General features: G+C 39.5%; 3 protein-coding genes across 9 annotated transcripts in view; 2 read left to right on the top strand and 1 right to left on the bottom strand.

The window, feature by feature from the left end:
- Positions 1-10490, top strand: part of magi2b (membrane associated guanylate kinase, WW and PDZ domain containing 2b) — a 99992-nt gene extending 89502 nt beyond the window's left edge. For 3 of the 7 annotated variants that reach the window (XM_077597427.1, XM_077597428.1, XM_077597431.1), the window contains 6 exons: positions 109-294; positions 1412-1703; positions 4326-4545; positions 6375-6533; positions 7382-7520; positions 9342-10489. In XM_077597427.1, the coding sequence (XP_077453553.1) occupies positions 109-294; positions 1412-1703; positions 4326-4545; positions 6375-6533; positions 7382-7520; positions 9342-9949 (1604 nt within the window). In that variant the 3' untranslated portion in view covers positions 9950-10489. Of the gene's footprint in view, positions 1-108; positions 295-1411; positions 1704-4325; positions 4546-6374; positions 6534-7381; positions 7521-7812; positions 7902-9341 lie in introns of all 7 variants that reach the window. The other 4 variants (XM_077597430.1, XM_077597434.1, XM_077597432.1 and 1 more) reach the window with 3 other exon arrangements.
- Positions 10491-14526: 4036 nt separating this feature from the next.
- ergic2 (ERGIC and golgi 2) lies at positions 14527-19170 on the bottom strand. Its single transcript, XM_077597435.1, has 13 exons — positions 18633-19170; positions 18455-18563; positions 17664-17710; positions 17437-17504; positions 17289-17329; positions 17054-17155; positions 16857-16949; positions 16291-16346; positions 16130-16228; positions 15965-16062; positions 15723-15885; positions 14761-14840; positions 14527-14691 (listed from the first exon to the last, which is right to left on the bottom strand). Exons 1-13 carry the CDS (start codon positions 18736-18738, stop codon positions 14614-14616), a joined length of 1140 nt encoding a protein of 379 aa, XP_077453561.1. The 5' UTR covers positions 18739-19170; the 3' UTR covers positions 14527-14613.
- Positions 18405-23122, top strand: LOC144071923 (axonemal dynein light intermediate polypeptide 1-like). The gene is made up of 6 exons (XM_077597436.1): positions 18405-19482; positions 19814-19950; positions 20032-20201; positions 21293-21471; positions 22632-22796; positions 22883-23122. The coding sequence occupies exons 1-6, from the start codon at positions 19402-19404 to the stop codon at positions 22913-22915; spliced, it is 765 nt and encodes a 254-aa protein (XP_077453562.1). The 5' UTR covers positions 18405-19401; the 3' UTR covers positions 22916-23122.
- Positions 23123-25335: the final 2213 nt, after the last annotated feature.

The raw sequence follows: 25335 nt of genomic DNA on the forward strand, positions 1-25335 counted from the left end.
ATTATCAAATAAGAATGAACTCTAAATCCACATGACAGCAACATCCAATGTGGTTGTATTTTTAACACTACTTGTTTGTGACGGCAATTGTTTTTGCTCCTTTTCTAGCCGTGCCCCATAAAATCGGACGTATAATTGAGGGCAGCCCCGCGGACCGATGCGGCAAACTAAAAGTGGGCGACCGGATCTTGGCAGTGAACGGCCAGTCCATCATCAGCATGCCGCACGCCGACATCGTCAAGCTCATCAAGGACGCCGGCCTTACGGTCACGCTGCACATCATCCCAGAGGAAGGCGAGTATTTTTGTTTGACGCAAGAACCGGCGCTATAATCCGTTACATAAATACAGCAGCACCTCTACTTACAAAATGAATCTGTTCCATAACTACTTTTGTCATTTGGATTTTTCATAGAAACCCAGAAACATTACATATTTTAAAAATAATAAATAACAGTATATTTTTGCATGAATTATGTATATATGTATGCAAAAAAAGAGACTACAGACAAGAAAATGATTTATTAAGCCATTAAGATAAATAAAAAATGAAAAGACATTTTCAAGGAAAAGTCAGCAGTTTCAAAATAAAATAACGGATACAGTCAAAGTCAAAGTCAAAAATAAAATAATGGATACAGTGGTACCTCGACATACGATCTTAATCCGTTCCGGGACTGAGATCGTATGTCCAGCTTTTCGTAACTCGAGTGGACGTTTCCCATTGAAATGTTTGCTGTTGTATTCCCTTCAAAATATTCCGGAAATGATGCACACAAATGTCCTCACAATAGGATAACGCACGACCACTTGCCAACGAGAAGTAGTCTTGAATGAGCGATCGCGGGAGCTAACAGGCTAAGGAAGGAATCACAGCCTAACCACGTATTGATTGTGGGTAATGAAGTTTTATTCTGAGAAAAGGTGCCATTGGCTATCGGTGTTGTGTGCACGAGTATACTTCGTTACCCAGAAAGCCCTCTTTTTGCCCGAATTATTCAATCAAAATTTTCATCGTACCTCGAGCATGTCGTAGGTAGAGCTGATCCTAGGTCGAGGTACCACTGTACCAATTTTGTATGAATTATGTATATATGTATGCAAAAAAAGAGACTAAAGACAAGAAAATGATTAATTAAGCCATTAAAATGAATAAGAAATGCAAAGACATTTTCAATGAAAAACTTTCATAATAAAATAACAGATACAGGGGAAAGGTATTGACATTTTGGGGTATTTTTTAACTTGTTTTTGTAAATTGGAATTGTCATTTGCATATCAAAGTGTTTCGTAACCTGAACATTTTGTATCTAGAGGCATTTATTTGTAAGTAGAGGCACCACTGTTGTGATCATGTTTTAGTGAATGAGATGATGATTGCCAAGTGTCGTCCCCCCCAATCCCTCCCACAGGGTCCCAGTCTGGCCCCGGCTCAGAGAAGCAGAGCCCCATGACCCAGAAACATGGCAGCCAGCCCGCCCCCGTCGCCCTGGCGAGCCAAGTCGGGCCCCCTCAGCCAGGTCAAATGGCCCTTCAGATAGGCCAAGTGTCCATGCAGCCCGCTCAGACGCCAGCTCAGACCGGCCAAATCCTCATTTGTCCCCCGGCAGCCGCGCCGCCGCACCCGGCGCCGGCGGGAACGCAGCAGAGCCCCGTCAGCCATCCGTCCGGACTCCCGCCGCAGCTCTATCTACACGACGGAAGGTATGACGGACTCGTTCGGACCGCTGCGGCGTTCCTGTCTGGCCCCTTCAAAATAAAAGCAAACGAGTACCGTATTTTTCCGGCAGAATACTCTAGAACAGGGGTGTCAGACTCGGGTTGGTTCGCGGGCCGCGGTAACGTCAACTCGATTTCACGTGGGCCGGACCATTTTAGATATAATATTTAGATTTTTTTTAAATAAATGGATTAAAAGAACTGGATTAAAATCCCTGAATATTCATTTTTTTATAGATCTAAAACAATGTTTATTTTAGCTTTTTTAAAATATATTTTTAGATTTAACTAAATGATTTTTGAACTAAAAACACAGAAAAAAATGGATTAAAAAATTACCATTATTGATTTGAAAGGGGGAAAATCAGGAAATTTCATATACATCTATACTCTTCATTTTAATTTGATTCTAAAACAGAAAGTCGGCACTCATGATTTACTTTCACGGGCCACACAAAATGATGCGGCGGGCCACATTTGGCCCCTGGGCCACCACTTTGACACATGTGCTCTAGAATGAAGAGAAAAAATATTTTATATATAAGTTGCCTTTTTGGGAGGGCGATTTTTGATTGGATCAGACACCAAGAAGAAACATATCTTTTTTTTTTAAATATATTATCCAATCTCATGTCATTTCATGATATCAATCAATCAAAAAGCCTTTATGGTCTTCGTACACAGCTCATGTAGTAACTCCTGATTCTTTTATCCAACTTTCCAGTGTGGGCTCATCCAATCGGTGGCACTGAATAATTCACCTCGAGATATCTCTTGTATAATGCACGAATCCAAGTAATCAGTGACAGTTGTCTGCTTGCGTGTGTGTGTGTGCGTGTGCGCGTGTGTGTATGTGTGTGGTGGCACTCTAACCCATCTGAAGTGAGAGCTTAATGAAACTTTAAAAAGCTTTTTTTCGTGACTATACTTTACACACACACCCCACAACTGAGCACATTGCCCCTTCTTCCTCTTTTTAGAAAAAATCAAAACAAAACAAAAACAAAAGGATGGCCACACAGTTTTGGGGTCCTGGCTTCGATCCCAGGTCGGTCCCGGTACTAGGCCGTTTGGTCGCCGGACTTTTGGTCGCCGGACGTTTGGTCGCCGGACTTTTGGTCCCCGGACTTTTGGTCCCCGGACTTTTGGTCGCCCGGAAGGTTATTGATAATTACCATTTGAAATTGTTGGTCAAATTCCCTAAATACGAACTGTGAATTACTATTTAGTCATACTTAATGCCCTAGTAATTACTAGGCTAAAGAAAAACTCCAAATTTCCCGGACTTGTTTTTTGTTGGAGAACTTGTTAAGACCCTGACTGACGTAGCTTCTTAAAGGGACAACGCATGTATACATACAAACTCTTCTACACTCACACGTCGGCTCAGTGAAACTGCTCAAGGCCATTGTTGGCTTTTATTGATGCGTAGACCGTGTTGTTTTACCTTGTTTTGTCGCCGGACTTTTGGTCGCCCGTTGTCGCGGTCGGGGCGACCAAACGTCCGCGACCAAAAGTCCGGCAACCAAACCTCCGCAACCAAAAGTCAGACAACCAAACGTCCGGTCACGGTCGGTCCCGGTGGAGTTTGCACGTTGTCCCGGGCTTGCGTGGGTTTTTCCCGGGTACTCCGGTTTCCTCCCACATCCCCAAAACATGCTAGGCTAGTCAGACGAGCGGCTAAAATTGCCCCTAGGTATGAGCGTGAGTTTCCCTTTGTCTCCTTGTGCCTTGGCATTGGCCGGCCACCGATTCAGGCGTGACCGGACATTTCGTCGAACAGACGCTTCGTCGCCGGACAGTTCGTCGACGGACAATTCGTCGCCGGACTCGCGAACGATTGTAATAAAATTATTTTGTTAAAAAAATTATTAAAAAGAAGACAAAGGAAATTCACATTCTTTATTAAAGAAAATAAAACCGCAAAAACTCGCTCGACAACACATTAACATGAACATTTGGGCGTGTGCGTACTAAATGTGCTCATCTCTAAACACACTACGCACAAAACGGTTCCTACGTTAAACGGTTCCTACTTGCACACGCCCAAATGTTAATGCGTTTGTGTGGTCGAGCGAGTTTTTGCGGTTTTATTTTCTTTAATAAAGAATACAGTGGTACCTCGACATACGATCGTAATCCGTTCCGAGACTGAGATCGTATGTCGAGCTTTTCGTAACTCGAGCGAACGTTTCCCATTGAAATGAACTGAAAACAAGTTAATTCGTTCCAACCCTCTGAAAAAACACCAAAAAGAGGATATTGGATTGGAAAAAATGTTTTATTTCTTCTTTTTCTTTCTTTCTTTCTTTCATTTTCTTATTTTTAATAAAATAATTTTATTACAATCATTCCCGAGTCCGGCGACGAATTGTCCGTCGACGAAATGTCCGTCGACGAAATGTCCGTTGACGAACTGTCCGGCGACAAAGTGTCCGTCAACGAAATGTCCGGGTACCGATGCCCGTAGTCCTGGCTGGGATAGGCTCCAGCACTCAACCCCCCCCCCGTGACCCTTGTGAGGATAGGTAGGGAAAATGAGTGACTAAAAGGACGGCCTTCCAGACAAAACTCTCTCAGATTATGTCGCTTTTTCCCTCCTCACAGGTCTGAGGTTAAAGCCAGACAGGATGTGAAACCTGACTTCCGCCATCCTCCCTTCACTGATTACAGGCAACCACCGGTAGATTACCGGCACCCGCCGGTGAGCGATTACCGGCAGCCGCCCACGCTGGACTACCGGCACCCGCCCGGACTCCTGGACTTCCGACAGCACACGGCGGCCGCTCAGTTCCCGTTGGGGATCGCTGCCGACTTTAGGACGCAGGTATCCACACGGTGTTCAAAAGTCAACACACCCAGATTGCGTGTCTATCGCTGTCTATGGATGCCAATGAGTTTGGAAAGAACAATATTTTTTTAAATCAAAATATTATTTAAAAAATCAGACAAAAATAGAACGATTTCAAAATAGAATGGCTGTCCAGCATGATTTTTTTTAAATTAATTGTAATTATTGCTTCGCCAGAGATTCAGGGTGTCCCCCAGATGGTGCCCGTAGTTAGCTGGGATAGACTCTAGCACCCCCCGTGACCCTTGTGAGGATAAGCGGTTCAGAAAATGAATAAAAGTGAAATTAGTCAATTTCCAGTCCAAATGGATTGATGATCAGTAGTTTTTTTGTTTGTTTTTTAAATTTAATCTAAATATTCAATCTAAATCTTAATCCTAAAAAAAAACATCTACATATTTAATCTAAATCCTAATTCTAAAGCTTGAAAATCTAAATTTTAATTCTAAAAATTACATCTAAAACTTAAAAATCTTAATCTAAAATGTCTCAACCAAATATTTAGCTAATATGCTAATTCAAACGACTGGAAACTAGACCTAACAAAATAAAAGCCTGGTGGAATCTCAATAAAGTAAGTTTCATTAACTAACAAATGAGCTCATTTGGCTTTTATTTTGTTACATCTGGTCACCGCTACTTTGAATTAGCATATTAGCTCAATATTTAGTTAAGACATTTAATATTTAGCATTAACAATTTACATTTAAGATTTATGTTTTAACATTTAAATAATGATTTATATTTAGATTTAATGCTTATGAATAAATACGGAAATTGCTAAATATTGTTGTTTATTTGTAAATGAATTTAAAAAAAAAAAAAAAAAATGACGACATCTTCCATCAATGGCAGTCAATTAGCATTTAGCGATAATAGCATTTAAGAATTTGAGCCATATTTTCAGTTAGCACGTGTTAGGTTCATCCAATTGTAGGTTTATCCTTAGGTTTTTCCAATTCAGCTTTCAATAAAAAAAGGCATCTGTAGTCACATCACATTTAATTCTTGCAAGAAGAGAATACATCCGGCAGCTCGCCCCACCCAAGATTATTCTAAAGAGCGGCATTATGTCCTGCCTATTTAAGGCTTCAAATCAAAACAATTACAAGGTTATCGATTCCATTTGCGTAAGCAAGAAACAAAACAATTCCATAATCAAGCAAACCAAGCGTCAACCTGGCGTCACAAATTAAAACAATATGCGAGTAATCGATCCAATTGTGTAAGCAAGAAACAAAACAATTCCATATCAAGCGTCACAAAGGAAAAACAATATACAAGTTGATTGATAGCCATCCGTTGAGCCAACAACAATTTAAGCGTCCTTCACCGATCTTCCCTGTTGAACTCGCATCTGGGGAAGGGGTCGACGCGTATCTTCCAGTAATCAGTCCTCGGAGCAAGAACTCAGTGGATTGTTTTATGTCCTTTCGAAACTGTATCTCTCGCTGGACCCAGCTGTCCTGGAGAGCGACCTTGGCGTAGGCGTTTGTCTTCGTTGAAAGCGATCAACACATATAACTATATTGTTTAATATAGTTACACATTTAGGATGAGCATTACTATTCCTAATAAGCAAATATATTGATTAATATAGTAAGCATGTATATTATAAGGCTTTATATTCATTGCAAACACATTTATAATAATGATTACCCCAACAGCACGATTACAAGAAGTTGGATTTTTGACACTTACGGTGTTTGTCCAATTTTCCCCATATATACGTACAGTATAATAGTTTTCTTTCAGCGAGTGTTCCTCCCGCTGTGCTTTTCTGATGAGCTCTTTTGCCGTTTCAGATTCCACCTCTGCAGGACTATGATTACTTCACAGTGGAGCTGGAGAAAAGCTCCAAAGGTTTCGGCTTCAGTATTCGAGGGGGCCGAGAGTACAAGATGGACCTGTTTGTGTTGCGCCTGGCCGAGGACGGCCCCGCCGTACGAAACGGAAGGATGAGGGTGGGCACCGTTTTTTTTGTTGAGAAAAAAAAATCCAAAAAAACACCCCATTTCAATAACATTCATGTTGCGGGCCATTCCACAATTGCACGGCATTTTGCCTTAAAAAATCATGAAAAATAAGCCTTCCCTCTTTGGATTTTTTTGCTACACATTTAGCCATGTTGGGTAATAAACAATAAAATGCTTGAATTAGCTCATCAGATTTAGAATATTTAGCATAGGCACAGTTACATCTCATTGTACAAAGTACATACGATATATTAGTGAATATGTATGTACAATGACAATAAAGCTTTCAATTCAATCTTACTAGCATTAGCTAGCGTTTAAGCTAGCTGTTTGATCAGGAAGAAACGGAAAAAAAACTTTCAAATCTGTTTAATTTTTTTTTTTTAATGGAATATTCCAGTCTACATTACAGGAGACGTTAAATCAAGGCGAATTATTTTCTTTAAAAAAAATTATAAATAGGATACACATTTTTTTAGCCATCCTTTTGCCTGATAAGGCTAATCATGTGATACACTTTCTTTTTCTTGCACCATTATAAAAACTTTATGGTAACAGAGCTGCTTGCATATGAAACACATTCTCCACAAATCTTTTTTTTTTTTTTTTTTGTAATATTATGTTTATTCGAACACACAATACACTGCGACTTCAGACTAATTTGCAATTTATTTTTTATTTTCATAGGATTTAGTCTCAGGCCAAGTAGTGGTAAATCTCCTCAGAAAGTGCATTTTTTTTTGTATTTTCTATATGCATTATTTATTCTGGAATGACCAGAATGTAAAAAAAAAAAAAAACATTATGTTTGACATTTACCATCCATGAGTTTTCAGGTCGGGGATCAAATCATCGAGATAAACGGCGACAGCACACGGGACATGACGCACGCCCGGGCCATCGAGCTCATCAAGGCGGGGGGCCGGAGGGTCCGACTGCTGCTAAAAAGAGGAACCGGACAGGTGCCTGAATATGGTGAGCTTCATTTTTTAATCATCTGTCCGACTCATAATTCGTTCTCACTGTTCCACTAATCACCAAAAATTTGGAGTGTTGCGATCAAAATGATCTTGATTTGTAAACTGAAGGTCTCAAAATGAAATGACCCAAATGCTGAATATCCCTCAGTTTGCAACATGGCCGCTTTCAACTAATATTAACCACGTGTGATTCTTCTCATCATGGGCTTCTACTGTCTTTAATTGTGTCTCTGTTTACGCTTGAAGTCAAACGACTGGCCTATAGGCTTTTACTTGCCTTCCCTCAGGAATGGTACCTTCCAACCTGTCCATGTGCATGAAAGGTGACACACTAAGCTCCCCCTATTTCTTCCTTATGGGCCACTCGAAAGACACGGTTTGTGCAAAACTGCATGTCTTCTCTTCTTCTTCTTCTTCTTGTCGCCACGTCGATTACCGTGCAGTCGTTCGTGTTGTGCGTGTCTGCATGGTCATGTGACGTCTGTTTTTCGTGTACGATTGGCACGGAATGAATTGTTTTGTTTTGAGAGCATTCAAAACAAAAAAATGGCTTTTTTTGTGGGGGGGGAAAGCATATTTAGGGGCCCAAAATGCACAAAGGCCAAAATAAACACACACACAAATGATATTGTGTTAGGAAGAATGTTTTATCAGGTATGTTATTGTTTGGAGAAAGGCAAGCACTGTGTATTTCATTCAAAATGATACATTTTATTTTCAATAGTGTTAATTTTGAGAGAAAAAAATAGGAGATTGTCGAGAAGGTTGAAATGTTGAATGTGGAAAATGTTGTTTGAAAGGCCAGATATTGCGTTTTTTTTTTTTTTTTCTGATTTGGGTGTGTTAAAATGGAGGAATTAGACGTTGTTTCTGGGGTTTTGGGGGTTATATTTCCTCGTTGTTGGCCACGAGTGGATGCAGGGAAAGTGCTCAGGTTTGTTTTTATTTCACGCCGTACATTATTGGGGGATATTGTCAGATGATAACTGAAATATGTTGATTTGGGGGGAAAAATTGGATTTGAATGGGGAATTTGGCCTTTTATATGGTCACGTAATAACAAAATCATGCATTGAATAAAAGAACAATACGCATTAGACTCTACAGGACTATTTCGCTCATAGTTTTCCGGTACTCGGCCGTTTGGTCGCCCGGAAGGTTATTGATAATTACCATTTAAAATTGTTGCTCAAATTCCCTAAATACAAACTGTGACTTATTATTTAGTCATACTTAATGCCCTATTAATTATTAGGCTAAAGAAAAGCTCCAAATTTCCCATACTTTTATTGTGTTTTGTTGGAGAACTTGTTAAGACCCTGACTGAACTGACGTAGCTTCTTAAAGAGGCAACACATGTACATACAAACTCTTCTACACTCACACGTCCGCTCAGTGAAACTGCTCAGGGCCATTGTTGGCTTTGATTGATGCATAGACCATGTTGTTTTACCTTGTTTGGTACTCGGACGTTTGGTCGCTGGACGTTTGGGTCCGGGCGACCAAACGTCCGGTCACGGTCAGATGATAACTGAAATGTGTCCATTTGGGGGGGAAAAACTAGGTTTGAATAGGGTATTCATGCCTTGAATATAAGCACAGAACAATATGTATTAGACTAATTGGACTATTTCGCGCGCACAGTTTTCCAAGGGCACTTATTGGTGTTTATGACAATGCATGTTTTCCTGCAATTTGGGGAGCCGCTCAGCATGTTGCGGCACAAAACTTACAAATAAACGGTTCACGCTACAGAATAGGTTATTTCCTCTTTTTTTTTTTTTTTTTACTTCACTTCTTTTGCACTCTTTCCCAGACTGTATCGGCCCCTGGGATTCCCTTCCTCCAATCCACTCTACCCTGCCGGAAGTGACCCTCGAAGCCCACCAGAGTCCATTGCCTTCATCCCACCCGGCCGCACCCCTGGATTCCCCTCATCAGCTTCCCGTAGAGGCGGCGGACAAAGCCCCGCCGCGGGCCACGGACCACGGCTCCTCGACTCGAGGGGCTACCGGTGGCAGGTCCACCCGGCAGAAGTGCGCGATCGGGGGGCAGGGGGTAGAGGGCGAGCGTGGGCCCAGGGCCTTGTTGCCCGCCAAAGCCGTCTTGGCCGGGCAGAGGGACGCTCGCTCCCCCTGCGGCGAGGGAAAGGGGGCGGGCGGCGGTCTTTGGCCGCGGGACCCCTACGCCAGCCTCGCCCCCGACCCGCCACCTCCGGCCGGCGGCCTCCCGGAGAGGCTGCTGTCTAGAGGGGTTCACCCCAGAGAGGAGGAGCGCCACGGGGGCCGCCCCTCTAAGAACAGCCAAGACCCCCCCGCCAGGAGAGCCGCCGCCACCGCCGCCTCCCCGGGGCCCTGGAACATCCCGGGGCCGGATAAACTGCCCGGGACCCTGAGGTCCTGGACCTCCACCATCAGCAGGTAGACGGTCTGGGCTTTTGCCCCCTCCCCAACCAATCCCTCCTTCTCGAGTCATATTCCCAAGATCATTTATGAGAGGATTATTACACCCGCCACCTTAAAAGCTGATCAACTTTTTTTTCACCAATGTTGTAAGATACAGCGAGGAGCGAGACGACGTCAAGCGAAAGACTCTCTTTGGTTGATGAGTTCAGAGAAACTTCTAGAACAGTTTTTCCCAACTTTTATGGGCCATTTGCAAAGACTGCGGAAAAATAGACAAATATATAACCATTTTTATGCACGACGAAGAGGGAAAACATGGACAGTAATCCCTCGATTATCACGAATTCACTACTTTGCGATTTTATTCTGCTATTATTTAAATATAAAATCAATTTTAAAGTTTATAAAAATTTGAAAATCCACGCTGAAACTTGTAAGCAGAAGCCACTCTTGCTACCAGGACTCAGCACTGAAGAAAAAAATATTATAAGAGAGGCCGCTTTAATGTCAACTTGATTTCACGTGGGCCGGACCATTTTAGAAATATTTAGATATTTTTTAATGGATTAAAAGGCCTGAATATTCCGTTTTTTATTGATCTAAAACAGTTTATTTTAGCTTTTTTATTTTTTTTATTTTACAAAATGATTTTTGAACTAAAAACACAGAAAAAATGGATTAAAAAATTACAATTATTGATCTAAAAGGGGGAAAATCAGGAAATGTAATATACATCTATACTCTTCATTTTAATTTGATCCTAAAACAGAAAGTCAGCACTCATGATTTACTTTCCCGGGCCACACAAAATGATGCGGCGGGCCAGATTTGGCCCCCGGGGCGCCACTTTGACACGTGGTCTACATTAACCGCGATATTCGAGGGATTACTGTATTTAAGTCGCACTGGAGTACAAGTTTCATTTTAGGGAGGGCTTTTTTTATTGGATCAGGAACGAAGATCAAATATACTTTAAAGTAAATATAGTTAAATGAAGAACAACAGGCTAAATAGGCACCTGTTAATGTAACATTTACAGTTTTGGGATAATTATAATCTAAAAAAGAGGCTTTTGGTGGTCTGAGTGAAAATATATAAGTCGCACTTGAGTAGGAGTCGCAGGCCTGGCCAAACTATAACAAAAAAAGTGACTTATAGTCCAGAAAATACAGTAATAGAGCATTTTAAACTCGTCTATACCTTCAAAAGTAAAACACTTGCAGATTTCATGTCACGCGACATTTCGTCACTGTCGCTATTTAACAACGCAAGTTACATTTAGCTCCTCCCACATGCACAAAATTATCTCCCAGTGACAGATCTATCAGCGCATAATTTTTTGGACATCAATAGCTGTCATTTTAGTTTGACTTTTTTTTTTTTTTTACATCAGAACCTACACGCTACCATATTCCTCAAATTATAGAGAATAGTCCAAAACATGTTTTTCCATTCTGGCACATAGAATTTGAAATGAAATGAGTGGTTGGGAATGACTGTTCCAGAAGTCCGTGCAGTGTTACTCCTCACATGCCTAACAAATATATCATATACTGTAAATGTAAAGATGTCAAAAGTGTGTACATTTGTCGTTGTAAAGAAGCAGAAGAGACTAAAAAAGAAAAAAAAATCACCAGGATGGAATTCTTTCGGATCCCGTTGTCCCTCCAAGGCCTCCGCTATGACTACATATCAAAGACACGTCCTCAAAATGGCCACCCGTGCATGGGACTCCCAAGCCTAAACGTGAGCACCTCTTTTGTCTCCTTTTTGTTTCAAATATATTATATTAGTAACAGCAGCACTGAATTTTGTGTGCAAGTTAAACATTGATTCGGCCTCACTAGTAAGCCGCACTTGTTCAATCACGGCGTCTTATTTTTCATGTTTGTTTTTTTTATTAGCAATGCCACTTTTGGCAAAAAATACTTGGCAAAACTAGTTAGAAGTAAGACTCAGTGGTTCTACGAAGTACGGGCTGCTGGTCGTAAAGCTGCGGTCGGTGAATAATATTTTACGCCACACCGTGTTTCAAATATGGTGTGAAAATTTTAGTCATTTTTTTGCACCTTTACAACAATATTGAGCAACTTCGGCATTTACTTCTAAAGAATAAGTGCTAAATCTGAATCGTAAATTGAAAGGTTGAATCTAAATTGTACATTTATAGTTAAATCTAAATCCTACATTTCAATGTGACTCCTGAATATTAAATCTAAAATCTTAATTCTAAAAATTCAATCTAAATATTAAATCTAAAATCTTAATTACAAAAATTCAATCTAAATATTCCATCTAAATCTTAATTCTAAAACTTCAACCTAAATCTTAATTCTAACAATTCAATCTAAATCTTAATTCTAAAAATTCAATCTAAATATTCCATCTAAATCTTAATTCTAAAAATTCCATCTAAATCTTAATTCTAAAAATTCCATCTAAATCTTAATTCTAAAAATTCAATCAAAAAATTCCATCTAAATCTTAATTCTAAAAATTCAATCTAAATCTTAATTCTAAAAATTCCATCTAAATCTTAATTCTAAAAATTCCATCTAAATCTTAATTCTAAAAATTCCATCTAAATCTTAATTCTAAAAATTCAATCTAAATCTTAATTCTAAAAATTCAATCTAAATCTTAATTCTAAAAATTCAATCTAAATCTTAATTCTAAAAATTCAATCTAAATATTAAATCTAAAACTTAAAAATCTAAATCTAAAATGTCAACTAAAAATTTAGCTAATATGCTAATTAAAACAACCGGAAACCAGAAGTAAACAAAATAAAAGTCGGCCGGAGGAAGCTCAGTTGAGTAAGTTTCATTAACTAACAAATTAGCTCATTTGGCTTTTATTTTGTTACTTCTAATCACTGTTAGTTTGAATTAGCATATTAGCTAAATATTTAGTTGAGACATTTAATATTTAGTATTAACATTTCAAATAACAATTTACATTTAAGATTTATATTTACATTTATGAACAAATACTGAAATTGCTAAATATTGTTGTAGTGCCCCATATTCTACTTGTGCTCTGAATTCACTTACTAGTGTCGAAGAATGCTCCAAAAATGAGAAGAAAAAATAAAGCGTCTAGTCCATTTTCAAAAGCCTTTTAACTGGACCACATCACTGTGGGAGAGGGAGGGGCATCCATACAAGCAAGACCACAAAGAGGAGAGGGTGGCGGGCCTTACCCAACTTGGAGGGGGCAGGTGGTGCCACTGAGCGCATAAACTTCACCCAGCTGGACAGGAAGGAACGCAGGTGTGTAGCATTGCTAATTGTTAGCATTAAATAGACATCATTTTTACTTGGGGGGGATGTCAGTATTAGAGTAAATGGCTAGATGTCGCAAAAAAAAGGACAAACCTGACATAAACGGTTCAAGATTAAATGCAAATGTTTAGAACTCAAAGTTAAATATAACTGAACTGTGTTCTGTATTTTGTAATGGTTTCGAGTGGCTGGCATTTTCCATTTTTGGGAAGGAGTATGTTCTGATTTGTCCAGTTTTCAATTTCGCCAATAGGTCGGTTTTTGCAATGGTGCCTTGAGATACAAGTTTAATTTGTTCAGTGATTTCGTGCCCATTACATAACGACATAAATGAGTAGAATGTAAATAATTATTTAAGCTTGACACAGTAGTGGCTTCAAGTCAGTCTGCAGAAGGTCCCAACCTTATGGACTTCCTCTGCGTGGCTCCAGCTTTTTTACCTAGGTCTACAATGTCTTCTGTGTCTGTCTTGCTACTGCAAATAAGGAAATTTCCCGAATACGGGATGAATTAAAGTTCTAATCTAAATCATGCAAAAACTTCCCCAATGTAAGCTACTTTAAATAGTTGAATTTTCTGTCTACACGTGTTGATGCACCGTTTGTGTACTGACTGTTTTTAAACTCATTTTGCAGCTATTTAAAGATATATTTTTTTCACAGTTGATAAATTGATTACTCATTGGCTGCCACTTCAAAACGCCATTTTCTCACATGATTGCTCGTATCTCGAGGCACCGCTGTAATTTCAAAACAAGAAAACGACCGTTTCTTTTCACGTTTGGGGTGATAAATATCTCTTTGCAAAGTATTCTGTTAGGGATCAGAAATTTCTGGTTCAGGTCAGAAGGTCCTTTCAAAACAAAGGTGAGGCTACGACATTTCCGTCATTTCAAAGTAAAGCAGACATCGCAAAAGACTATTCCATAATATAAAAGTTGCGACTATGTCCTCATCTCCACTCATGCATCCGCCCTGCCTGTTACCAGCCATTTTATATCCAGTTAACGAAGAAAAACAAATCTATGTGAAGAACAATGGCACGTTCATGAACCCATCAAGTATAACTGTGTAGTGTTAAACTGAGTACTATTCACCTTGTACAGCTGTATTCCTACAACTATGGTTTACTGTATCATTGATACTGTAGTTTGAAAGACGTGAACAACTATTTTTATGAAATGCGACAGTACGGATATATTACATTTTGCTAAGAAAAAAAACACGTTCAAAAAAACTTGTTTACTGAAAGATATTCTGAAATACTGTCAAATAAACTCCTGACATGGTGTAAAAGAGACGCTTGGAGTGGATCGTGTACACAGACGACGGGGGAGAGATTTTATTTCGTTAACATTTACACGTAGGCACGTTTTGTTTGTATGTTTGTGTGAGAGATGTCAACTAACTGGTTGGATGGGGTTGATGTCAAGAGGGGGCGCCGCTTGCTCTTTTTGCATTTCCACAGGGTCTTCGTCCTAAAACATGTTTTTTAAAGAAAATGTAAAACTGTCGAGAGACGGTAAGGTTTGAATTGAGTCTAGTACCTTGAGAGGTTTATAGATTCCCATTTGGAAGCGACAGCAAATCACGTCAACTGCGGACCCCATCACGCTGTGCAGCATGCCTGGAGCACACGGGTGTCATAGTCAATATGGTTCGCCGGCCACATTCGTGCCAATTCGATCTCACGTGGGCCAGACTGGTTTGTTTTTGGCCCCAAAAAAGTGAGCTAACTTGCTGCTGTTTTGACTGCGTGGGGCGAATGAACAAACCAATGTGATTGTAGATAGGAAATTGAGCCATGCACTTGATTACACAACTGGCAAACAAAGCATTTGTGTACGTGGATTGGACGACTAGTGCCTTCAATGTCAGTAAGTTAACTTTTTGGGCCAAAAATAAACTAATGCAGTCCACATGAGATCTAGTTGGCATTAATGTGAGTTAGACCGCTCTGGTTTTAAAAGAAAACCTTTTTACAAATTGTTTAAAGTCACCCGATCTCAACCCTATCGAGTAAGCCACGTGTCAAAGTGGCGGCCCGGGGGCCAAATCTGGCCCGCCGCATCATTTTGTGTGGCCCGGGAAAGTAAATCATGAGCGCCGACTTTCTGTTTTAAGATCAAATTAAAATGAAGAGTATAGATGTATATTAAATTTCCTGATTTTCCCCCTTTTAAATCAATAATTTTAATATTTTAATCATTTTTTTCTGTGTTTTTAGTTCAAAAATCGTTGTTAAATCTAAAAAATATATAAAAAAGCTAAAATAAACATTGTTTTAGATCTATAAAAAACTGAATATTCAGGGCTTTTAATCCAGTTCTTTTAATCCATTTATATTAAAAAAAAGTCTAAATATTATATCTAAAATTATCCGGCCAGCATGAAATCAAGTTGACGTTAATGTGGCCCGCGAACCAACCCGAGTTTGACACCTTTGGTTAAGCCAAAAAATGCCATCCCATCTACACTTAAGTGTCTAATTTGCGTGAGGGCGAGTCACCTGTGGTGGAGAAGATGCCTCCCACGATGCCGCACAGCCGCACCAAAAACTTCCAAAGCGGCATGTGCTGCTCGCTCACCTTCACCATCAGGGAGCTCATGTCGTACTTCATGAAGATCCCCGAAATGCCGTGACTGCCCGCCGCGTGGTTGATGGTTCGTTCCTGCACCACCACCACAAACAGGAGCAGGTCATTAGCCTCTCCCATAACCCCGCCCGGGCTCCCCGCAGCTGCGCCTTACCCTCTCGGTGACCGAATACTGATGCATGTCGGCCGCCACGTTGTACGTGTTCAGTTTGGTGGGGACGATGGTGATGAAGTACTGGAACATGTGGTTGGCTGTATACAACATACGAGTCAGAGGTGGAAAAAGATGTGAGGAACGAGCGTCTCGAAGCCGCTTCACCTTCTGTGGTGACTTTCTCGGTGCCGTCCAGCGTGCTGATGACGCCCGGAATGTCTTCCCCGAACGACAGGTGGTCAATGCGGTGGGAGAAGTTAAAACCTGCGATGCCCAATCGTACGAGTCAGCGTTGGATTCGGACTACCAGATCCTTCAATACTTACTGTCGTGGCTGACAAGAGCTGCAAGGTGGGCGTGGCCTCGTGGGTGAGGAATGGACCTGTACACCAAAAAAAAAAAACAATATGCGTAAGTGATGTGTTCAAATTAGGTCCTCCATAATTGACTGCTACTAATCAATTATCAAATTTAGTATGTTAATTGTCACTTGTTTAGACAGTCAACCTGAAAATGATCCAGATGTTTTTTTAACCTCAAACATAAATATCCTCATTTGAATTTACAGTAATACCTCATTTATCGCGGTATATCGGTTCAAGGCATGCCGCAATAGGTGAATAACCGCCATGTGGGGGCAGTGTTTTTATATTGTCTAATTTTGCTTGTTTTGTTTTAGGTAGAAGGTAGACACTGTCCCCTAGTGGCCGGTTAATTAAGAATTGGCAGACGGAAGGCACGATGTGATGAATCCGCAAATTGGTGAGGTTTTACTGTATTACATGTTTAATTAAAAGAAACGGAAAAGGAAAAAAAACGTAAATATATATATTTTTTGTAAATAATTTGATCCACTACTAAAATGACTTTTTTTTTAAGTACATGTACATACTTTCCAACAGTGATGTGGAAGTTTCCCGCCACTTTGTTGACATAGAGATGTCCGTGAATGCGACAGGCGTTCAGCGACGTGTTGCTGTCCCCACTGTGAAAATAAAACATGTATTAGCTATAAACTGCCAGGAAACAAATGAAACTTCTTGAGCAAATCAGTAGGATTTTCAAATTTCGTCATTTTGAATCATACACCTTCTGGACTCGGTGGGTGGAGAGCCTTTCACGGCACTCTTGAAGATTAAATCCTGCAAAGAATGTTCTACTCGTAGGCGTTCTTGAATGTGAAGAAGAGTCCTACAAACACAAAATGATGCTATTTTTTTACATTTGTTCTCTGCCTTTAATGGTCAGAGATAGTCCACTTTGACTGGGAGAGGCTGGCAGTGGACATTTCTCGCTTTTTGGTGAATTCCATCATTTGACTTACATGTGCCATAATTTTTGCTGGGGCAACAGCTCAAAGTTGACCTAAAATGCAGAGTAGGGGTTAAAACGGATTGTAAAAATAGTATCAAATAATGCCATTTTGTATTGAATCATGTATAAAATTGCAGTGATTAGGAATAAATACTCACCGGCTCATATTTCAGGCCATCAGAAGCAACCATGGTTTCAGCCAAATCCAGAACATCTGCTCCTATATCTGCAAATACAAAAACATACATGATTCAAAACGTTATTCTCGGAGACAACAAAATATATTGTATTGTGGTTTTTCATATCAATTGTAATGAATGGCATTTTCCCATAGGTTGTCAACTATTAATTGTTTTTTTCTTTTTAATTTCTAGCCAATACTTACACTGGCATCTCATGGCTACTGTCATGTCGATGTTTATCCTCAGTTTGCTGCAATAGTAATGAGATGTTTAAAGGCCCTTGAACGCAACAGACAACACATTCATAATATAAAAAATATGAAAAAAACATATACACTAGCAAAAAGGTAAGATTGGGCGGCCCGGCGGATGAGTGGTTAGCGCGTCGACCTCAGTGGGGTACGTGGGTTCAAATCCAGGTCGATTTACCTGTGTGGAGTTTGCATGTTCTCCCCGTGCCTGCGTGGGTTTTCTCCGGGTACTCCGGTTTCCTCCCACATTCCAAAGACATGCATGGTAGGCTGATTGGACACTCTAAATTGCCCATAGGTACGAGTGTGAGCGTGAAAGGTTGTTTGTCTCCTTGTCCCCTGCGATTGGCTGGCCACGAATTCAGGGTGTCCCCCGCCTCCGGCCCGAAGTCAGCTGGGATAGGCTCCTGCACCCCCCAAATAACCATCCCCAGTCGCCTCCCCCCAGTGGGGATCAAAAATGAGAAGAGAAAAGGTACCAGTTTCCGAGCTATAGACCCTTTATACATACCTGTCAACCTCTGCCGATAACTGCCCTTATAAATGATTATGATTCCCCTTACAAACCCCCCAAAAAACTTACAAACACCATACGACTCGTACAGTGTTTGTAAGGTTTTTTGGGGGTTTGTAAGGGGAATCATAATCATTTATAAGGGCAGTTATCGGCAGAGGTTGACAGGTATGCTTTACATCACATTGAAATGGGGGAAAACAGAAAATAGACGACATCCTGGGGTTACCTGTTAAAGTCTTTGTCAACCTCATACTCGTATTTCATCCATGTGTCCCTATAGACAAAAAATTCCAGGAAGGCGAGTACCGCCATGACGCTGAACGCAATTAGTGACACTGGAAATTAGGAAGAGGGAAAATGATGTTTACCAAACGTGATTTTCACGCGTCCACTGTCCGCCTTACCTGTGCCCCCGCTGGCTGACGACTCCACGTAGCTTTCGGGTATTTTGGGGAAGGCGTCCAACTCTCTTACCAGCGTTAGAGCTTTCTTTTTGTTCAGTCTCCTCATCTTGGCGTTGGAAATTTATTAAATATATATTTACCAATTAAATTTAATTGCGCTTGGCAGCATAACTGCTGCTGGGCGTTTAAGTAAACATGATTTTAAAGGAGAGTCAGATTGTATATTTGAGTTTTAATATAAAATTAATACATTTCTTCGATAAATAGTCGTAATAATCAGAATAAGGGAATAAAAACGTCGCGTCGGTACTTGCAATCAGGCTTGCAGGTAGGTAAAACCGGTCGCGGTTTGTTATACGTCATATCCGGTTATGTTGCGACGTGAGATGAACGAACCCGATCATCTGCAAATATTTTATGACGTCTACTTTGGAGGACATTCCACTAGAAAGGATTTAAAGAAAATATGTATCCAAATTATTTGGAAGAATTTCAGCGTTATCATTAGAGAACAGCACTAGCTCATAGTGTCGGTTAACGTCTGGTGTCACCGGCGACTAGTGATGACGCCAGAGAGATCTCGCAAGGGAAATAGTTTCAAACGCTACGCCCTCGAAATTGATGACAAGGGTGACGCGTCTAAAAGAGTGCGAGGTGTCAAAATGAGACATTTCAATGGGTAGTTTCATCTTGAGTGACGTATGCATTGATGAAGTCAACTAGGGGCCAGAAATTTCGATGTGTTATTTTATTATTTTTTTAAGGCACCATGTTTGAACCCCCCGAGACTCTGCTGAAATATGAGACCCCCGTGTTAATCAGCAAAACAACAGATAAAAAGTGCACAAAGGTAGGTTGGACAATGTTAATTTTAAAAAAATGGAATACTAAAGTAATCTAATTGAAGACCATTGTAGGAACACTGACATGTATTTAATTGAGCACAACAATTAATTAATAATGATGTTGTATTTGTTGTATATACCGGTTTTGACATTTTTTAATAATGGGTGACGAAACATGAATTTGTAAATTTACTATCACAATGCTGATTCTAAAAAGAAATGTTTTTTAAAAAAAAATGATGTTATTTCAATAAAGAGCATTGCCAATAATGCCAGATCTTTCAAAAGAACATGACAACAAAAGCAATCAGGCAGTTAATATATTACTATTTACAGGGGGGCCGTCCTTTTAAAGTGAGCACCCAACCGCATGCTGACTCCCCCGTCCCACCGCCACCTAAAGCCAAATCCTCCGCCGCTCAAGCCCCCACCCAGCAAAATGAAGACATACTCAACCTCATCTTTCCACCCAGGTACAGTCTACTCCCCGTTGCTTTCCATTTGGTCCCGCTTAACTTATTCCACATCCATATTTCGTGACCTTTCAATTTTAGAGAATGGATGGAAGGAAACCAGCTGTGGGTGCAGCAGGTGTCCAGTGCGCCATGTACGCGAGCAGATGTGGTGAACCTGGAGGAGCAACTGGACAGAAAACTGCAGCAAAGGCGCGCCATCGAGACGGGAATATGTCCTGTCCGAAGAGAGCTTTATACCCAGTGCTTTGGTAAGGATACCAGTTTATGCAAACTGTTAACAGTAAACTAATAGCTATTTCAGTATAACGTATATTTCGGACTCTAAGTCACACCAGCCAAAGAATGCACAATAAAGAGGAAAAAATTATAAGTCGCGCTGGAGTATAATTCACTTTTTTATTATCAGAAACCAACAACATATATGTTTACAGTAACAATAGTAAACAACAGGCTGTTTTTCAGATATCTAGAGCCTAAAAAAACAACATAACAGGGTGTGACAGGTCAGAGAGAATATGAAAAAAAATTAAAAAATATACATATATATATGTATATTTTTATTTTTTTTCATATATATATATATATATGTATATATATATGTATATATATATGTATATATATATATATATATATATATGTATATATGTATATATATATATGTGTATATGTATATATATGTATATATGTGTATATATGTGTGTGTATATATATGCACATATATATATGCATATATATATATTTATGTATATATGTGTGTGTGTATATATATATATGTGTGTATATATGTATATATATATATATACGTATATATATATATATATATATATATATATATATATGTGTGTGTATATATACACGTATATATGTATGTGTATATATATATATATATATTAGTCGCAGGCCCAGGCAAACTATGAAAAAAGTGCGATTTATAGTCCAGAAAATCCTGTAAATTAGAATATACTGTTTTTCCGTGGCACAGTATTTGTTTTTGAATAGACGTCCAATCCATTTGAAGTGGGAGACCTGTCAGTTCACTCGCTGTCAGTCATTCTAGTTTAAAGGAATTTGACGTCTACAAGTGATAAACTAATTTAAATTTACAGTTAGGGTGAAAAGAGCCACTTGGTTGGACGTTTATCATTGTCCATGGCACTGAAATTTAAGTTGACATGAAAACTGACTCATAAGACAAAAGAAACTCATGCACATCCATATGTCGGTTTCATGATGGCTGATAGATTCTGACATACTTTTGGGGTTGGAGATTATAGAAGAGAAGCATTTTATAAAATCAATTATGAGAGTTGTCATGAATGCAACTTGGCTTTTTATGTAGATGAGCTGATCCGACAAGTGACCATCAACTGCGCCGAGAGGGGTCACTTGCTATTGCGGGTCCGAGATGAAATCCAGATGACAATCGCTGCTTATCAGACCTTCTACGAGAGTAGCGTTGTTTTCGGCATGCGGAAAGCGCTTCAGGCTGAACAGGATAAGGTGGACATGGAGAAAACAGTAAGGCTCCTTTTGTTCCCTTCAGCAATTAAATAGACCTACATTCATGTACGCATGAATTAAATCACGTTAAAGCAGTGACTGGAATCGAACGGTTGTTGATTTATATTCTGATTTTGAATGGCGTAAGTCAATATGCCAAAATGTCACGCATAGCCGTTTGATTTTTAGTAGATCTAGTTTGTCAATCTGTCAGTAGCAGACAATGACTGCATTTTTATTCATAAAATGTAGAGAAGAAAATCACCAAAGTAGTATCTTTTAACTGTAAAAAAAATACACTTAATTTCTTGTTTATAATAAATTTTTTGGAACCGTGCACATTATATACAGCACATGTGTCAAAGTGGCGGCCCGGGGGCCAAATCTGGCCCTCTGCATCATTTTGTGTGGCCCAAGAAAGTAAATCATGAGTGCCGACTTTCTGTTTCAGGATCAAATTAAAATGAAGAGTATAGATGTATATTACATTTCCTGATTTTCCCTCTTTTAAATCAATAATTGTAATTTTTTAATCATTTTTTTCTGTGTTTTTAGTTCAAAAATCATTTTGTAAAATATAAAAAAAGCTAAAATAAACATTGTTTTAGATCTATAAAAAAAACTGAATATTCAGGGCTTTTAATCCAGTTCTTTTAATCCATTTATTTAAAAAAATCTAAATATAATATCTAAAATGGTCCGGCCCACATGAAACCGAGTTGACGTTGATGCGGCCCACGAACCAAACCGAGTCTGACACCCTTGATATACAGTAACCAACTAAATAACCAAAATTAGTCCCATTCTATAAATGTAAACACTAATGGGAGTTCATTTTTAATTTAAAAAATATTTTTTTATGACAGACAACTGGGAATATGACTAGATCCAACCCCAAATATTTATAAATCAGAACTGGAAAGTGCCATTAAGTATTTTTCCTAGTGATGCACCAATACCATTTTTTGGGCTCCCGATTCCAATATATACTTTTTTCTTTTTTTTTTTCTTTTGAAACCGCTTGAAGTTTGACCTAAAAGGACATCGGATTTACAGTGAAAAGTTTGCCAAAGGGCAAAAACATTTTGAATAGCCCCTCTCATAACGTGAGGTTAAAATGTCCCAGCAGCATTTATTCATTTGATTCCAATTTTCAAGCTCATTTCTGTCCTTTCAAGATCGCCGTGCTGGAACAGCAGAGAGAGGAGCTGGAGAAAGAGTTACGTGACGAGAAGGCCAAATGCGACGCCATTGAAAAGACGGAAGAGGAAAAACATGAAGTTCAGGAAAAGAAATACACAGAGCAGATTCAGTTCCTCAAGAGAACCAACCAGCAGCTTAAGGTGATGATGGTTCACATCAAAATTTGTATCCGTGTTATGAAATGATGCGTCATAACCTCTATTTTTTCATTTTTTTTTCAATTTAGGCCCAGCTGGAAGGGGTTGTGACACCAAAGTAACTTCACAGCAGCCATTTGACTACATAGCATGTCACTAAATAATTTATTTTATATGAATGAAATGAACTAAATGTCTTTTTTTAAATGGATGAGCATAAAAGTACTTTTCTGAGCCTCATAATTCACCTGATGAATTGATTTTGGGAGGCATAACGTGAATGTCAACTCAAAACCTTGTTTATCCTGATAAAATAATCATGATTTTGTGACTTGACTCTCCAAAATTGACCTATATTTTTTCTTTGGAAAGGAAAAAAAAATAGCGCCTAATACCAGTTTTTCAGATTCATGGTGGATATGTTCGTCATAATAGGATGCACGAAAAACTCTTGGGTCCTGGAATTCAGGTATGAAACTATACTATAATATGGCTAAACAAATTCTATACTAGCTCTCATGTTGTATTTGTGTGTTGCTAAGCAACACCAATCCCGTAAAAGGTATGCTTATATGCAAATGTATCATTGTACAGTTAATACCTGAAAGTTGTGGATCCAGTTAGTTGCAAGATTCTTGAGGATTGTCTTGAACAGAAAAAGTTTAGATAGAGATTGCATTCCTAAACAAAAAAAACATACCTGACTATGGCTGTTGGGTTTATTAGGGCAGACACAGACAAACACGCCTTAAAATTAGTCACTTATAGCCAAGAAAACCCACAAACAGGTGGTACACTTGTCATTTATACTGAAATTAAGCAAGTTAATTGAATTTTATTAGCGCCCAATACCAGTTTTTCAGATTCATGCAAACTTGGGTGGTGGATATGTTCGTCATAATAGGATGCACGAAAAACTCTTGGGTCCTGGAATTCAGGTATGAAACCAATGTTCCCTCTAAGCTGCGCGCGTGCGCAATTGCGCACTACTCTCGTCTTCTCTGCGCAGCAGCAATCATATGGCGCGCAGTAAAAAAAAAAAAATATATATATATATATATATATATATATATATATATATATATATATATATATATATATATATATATATATATATATATATATATATATATTTTTTACCCCTTTCCCCATGATGGCGCCGTTTAAGCGGCAGCCTGTGGCAGTAGCTCTGTCCACTTATGTTTTTCGTGTTTTACAGCATGTTTTACATGAAAAATTAGAGGGAACATTGACATGCACCTGCTTGTGGCAGGTGTGATACTGGTGTGCCCATAGTGAGCAATGATGATGTCGTGACCGGATGATTCGCCTAAAGACGTTTTGCCGACGGACGTTTGACAGACGGACAGGTCGCCGAATGAAACAGCGTTTAATGATTAAATACAAATACTAGTATTTGTTAGTTTAATGATTAAATACAAATACTAGGATTTGTATTTAATCATTAAACTAACAAATACTAGTATTTGTATTTAATCATTAAACTAACAAATACTAGTATTTGTATTTAATCATTAAACGCTGTTTTCAGCTGGATTTGACCGAATTTGAGAGCGTTTTGAGCCGTTTGGCGAATGGACGTATATAGACGTTTTTTTGCCTCCATCGCGACATCATCGCGACATTTTACCGAGGAATTCACTTCCCTGGGCTCGGTTCTAGTGTCCAAAGAGCTCCAGTATTTGTATTTAATCATTAAATGCTGTTTTAGGATGGATTTGATCCGATTGCTGTCATTTTACGGCTCGGTTCTGCTACATCTGCCCGCCCAAGAGTGCTTATTCCCGGGCTGCCATGCGCGCCCAAGAGTGCTTATTCCCGGGCTGCCATGCCCGCCCAAGAGTGCTTATTCCCGGGCTGCCATGCCCGCCCAAGAGTGCTTATTCCCGGGCTGCCATGGTAGACTAACATTGATTTTTACTATAATTCGGACAACGCCAGCGGCGGGCTGGATTAAAAATCCTAATGGGCCATATATGGCCCGCGGGCCAAGGTTGAAAAACTTGTACACACACGATCCGGGGGCGGGGCGAGCGCGCGAATCCCGTTTTGGCAAAACCTCCGTTCGGCGGAACGTCCATTCGGCGACCTGCCCGTCTGTCAAACGTCCGTCGGCGAAACGTCTTTAGGCGAATCATCTGAGTACCGATGATGTCGCTCACACTGGTACTCAGTGCACTCAGGGAGGTTGTCTTTCTGCTCAGACCAACGAAAAATTAGAGGGAACATTGTATGAAACTATACTATAATATGGCAAAACAAATTCTATACTAGCACTCATGTTGTATTTGTGTGTTGCTAAGCAACACCAGTCCCGTAAAAGGTATTCTTATATGCAAATGTATCATTGTACAGTTAATACCTGAAAGTTGTGGATCCAGTTAGTTGCAAGATTCTTGAGGATTGTCTTGAACAGAAAAAGTTTAGATAGAGATTGCATTCCTAAACAAAAAAAAACATACCTGACTATGGCTGTTGGGTTTATTAGGGCAGACACACAGACAAACAGGCCTTAAAATTA

The sequence above is a fragment of the Stigmatopora argus genome, chromosome 3 (genome assembly GCF_051989625.1).
Source record: "Stigmatopora argus isolate UIUO_Sarg chromosome 3, RoL_Sarg_1.0, whole genome shotgun sequence".
NCBI classification, from domain to species: Eukaryota; Metazoa; Chordata; class Actinopteri; order Syngnathiformes; family Syngnathidae; genus Stigmatopora; species Stigmatopora argus.

What these genes read in the sequence shown, in the direction of transcription:
- ergic2 (XM_077597435.1), bottom strand. Translation starts at nt 18,738, where the DNA reads ATGAGGAGACTGAACAAAAAGAAAGCTCTAACGCTGGTAAGAGAGTTG. An exon ending in AGTAGCCATGAGATGCCAGT is followed by an intron (nt 17,505 to 17,663) that starts GTAAGTATTGGC and finishes TTGTATTTGCAG; the next exon opens with ATATAGGAGCAGATGTTCTG. An exon ending in AGGCATCTTCTCCACCACAG is followed by an intron (nt 14,841 to 15,722) that starts GTGACTCGCCCT and finishes CGTGTGCTCCAG; the next exon opens with GCATGCTGCACAGCGTGATG.
- LOC144071923 (XM_077597436.1), top strand. Translation starts at nt 19,402, where the DNA reads ATGTTTGAACCCCCCGAGACTCTGCTGAAATATGAGACCCCCGTGTTA. An exon ending in GCTTTATACCCAGTGCTTTG is followed by an intron (nt 20,202 to 21,292) that starts GTAAGGATACCA and finishes CTTTTTATGTAG; the next exon opens with ATGAGCTGATCCGACAAGTG. An exon ending in AGGTGGACATGGAGAAAACA is followed by an intron (nt 21,472 to 22,631) that starts GTAAGGCTCCTT and finishes TGTCCTTTCAAG; the next exon opens with ATCGCCGTGCTGGAACAGCA.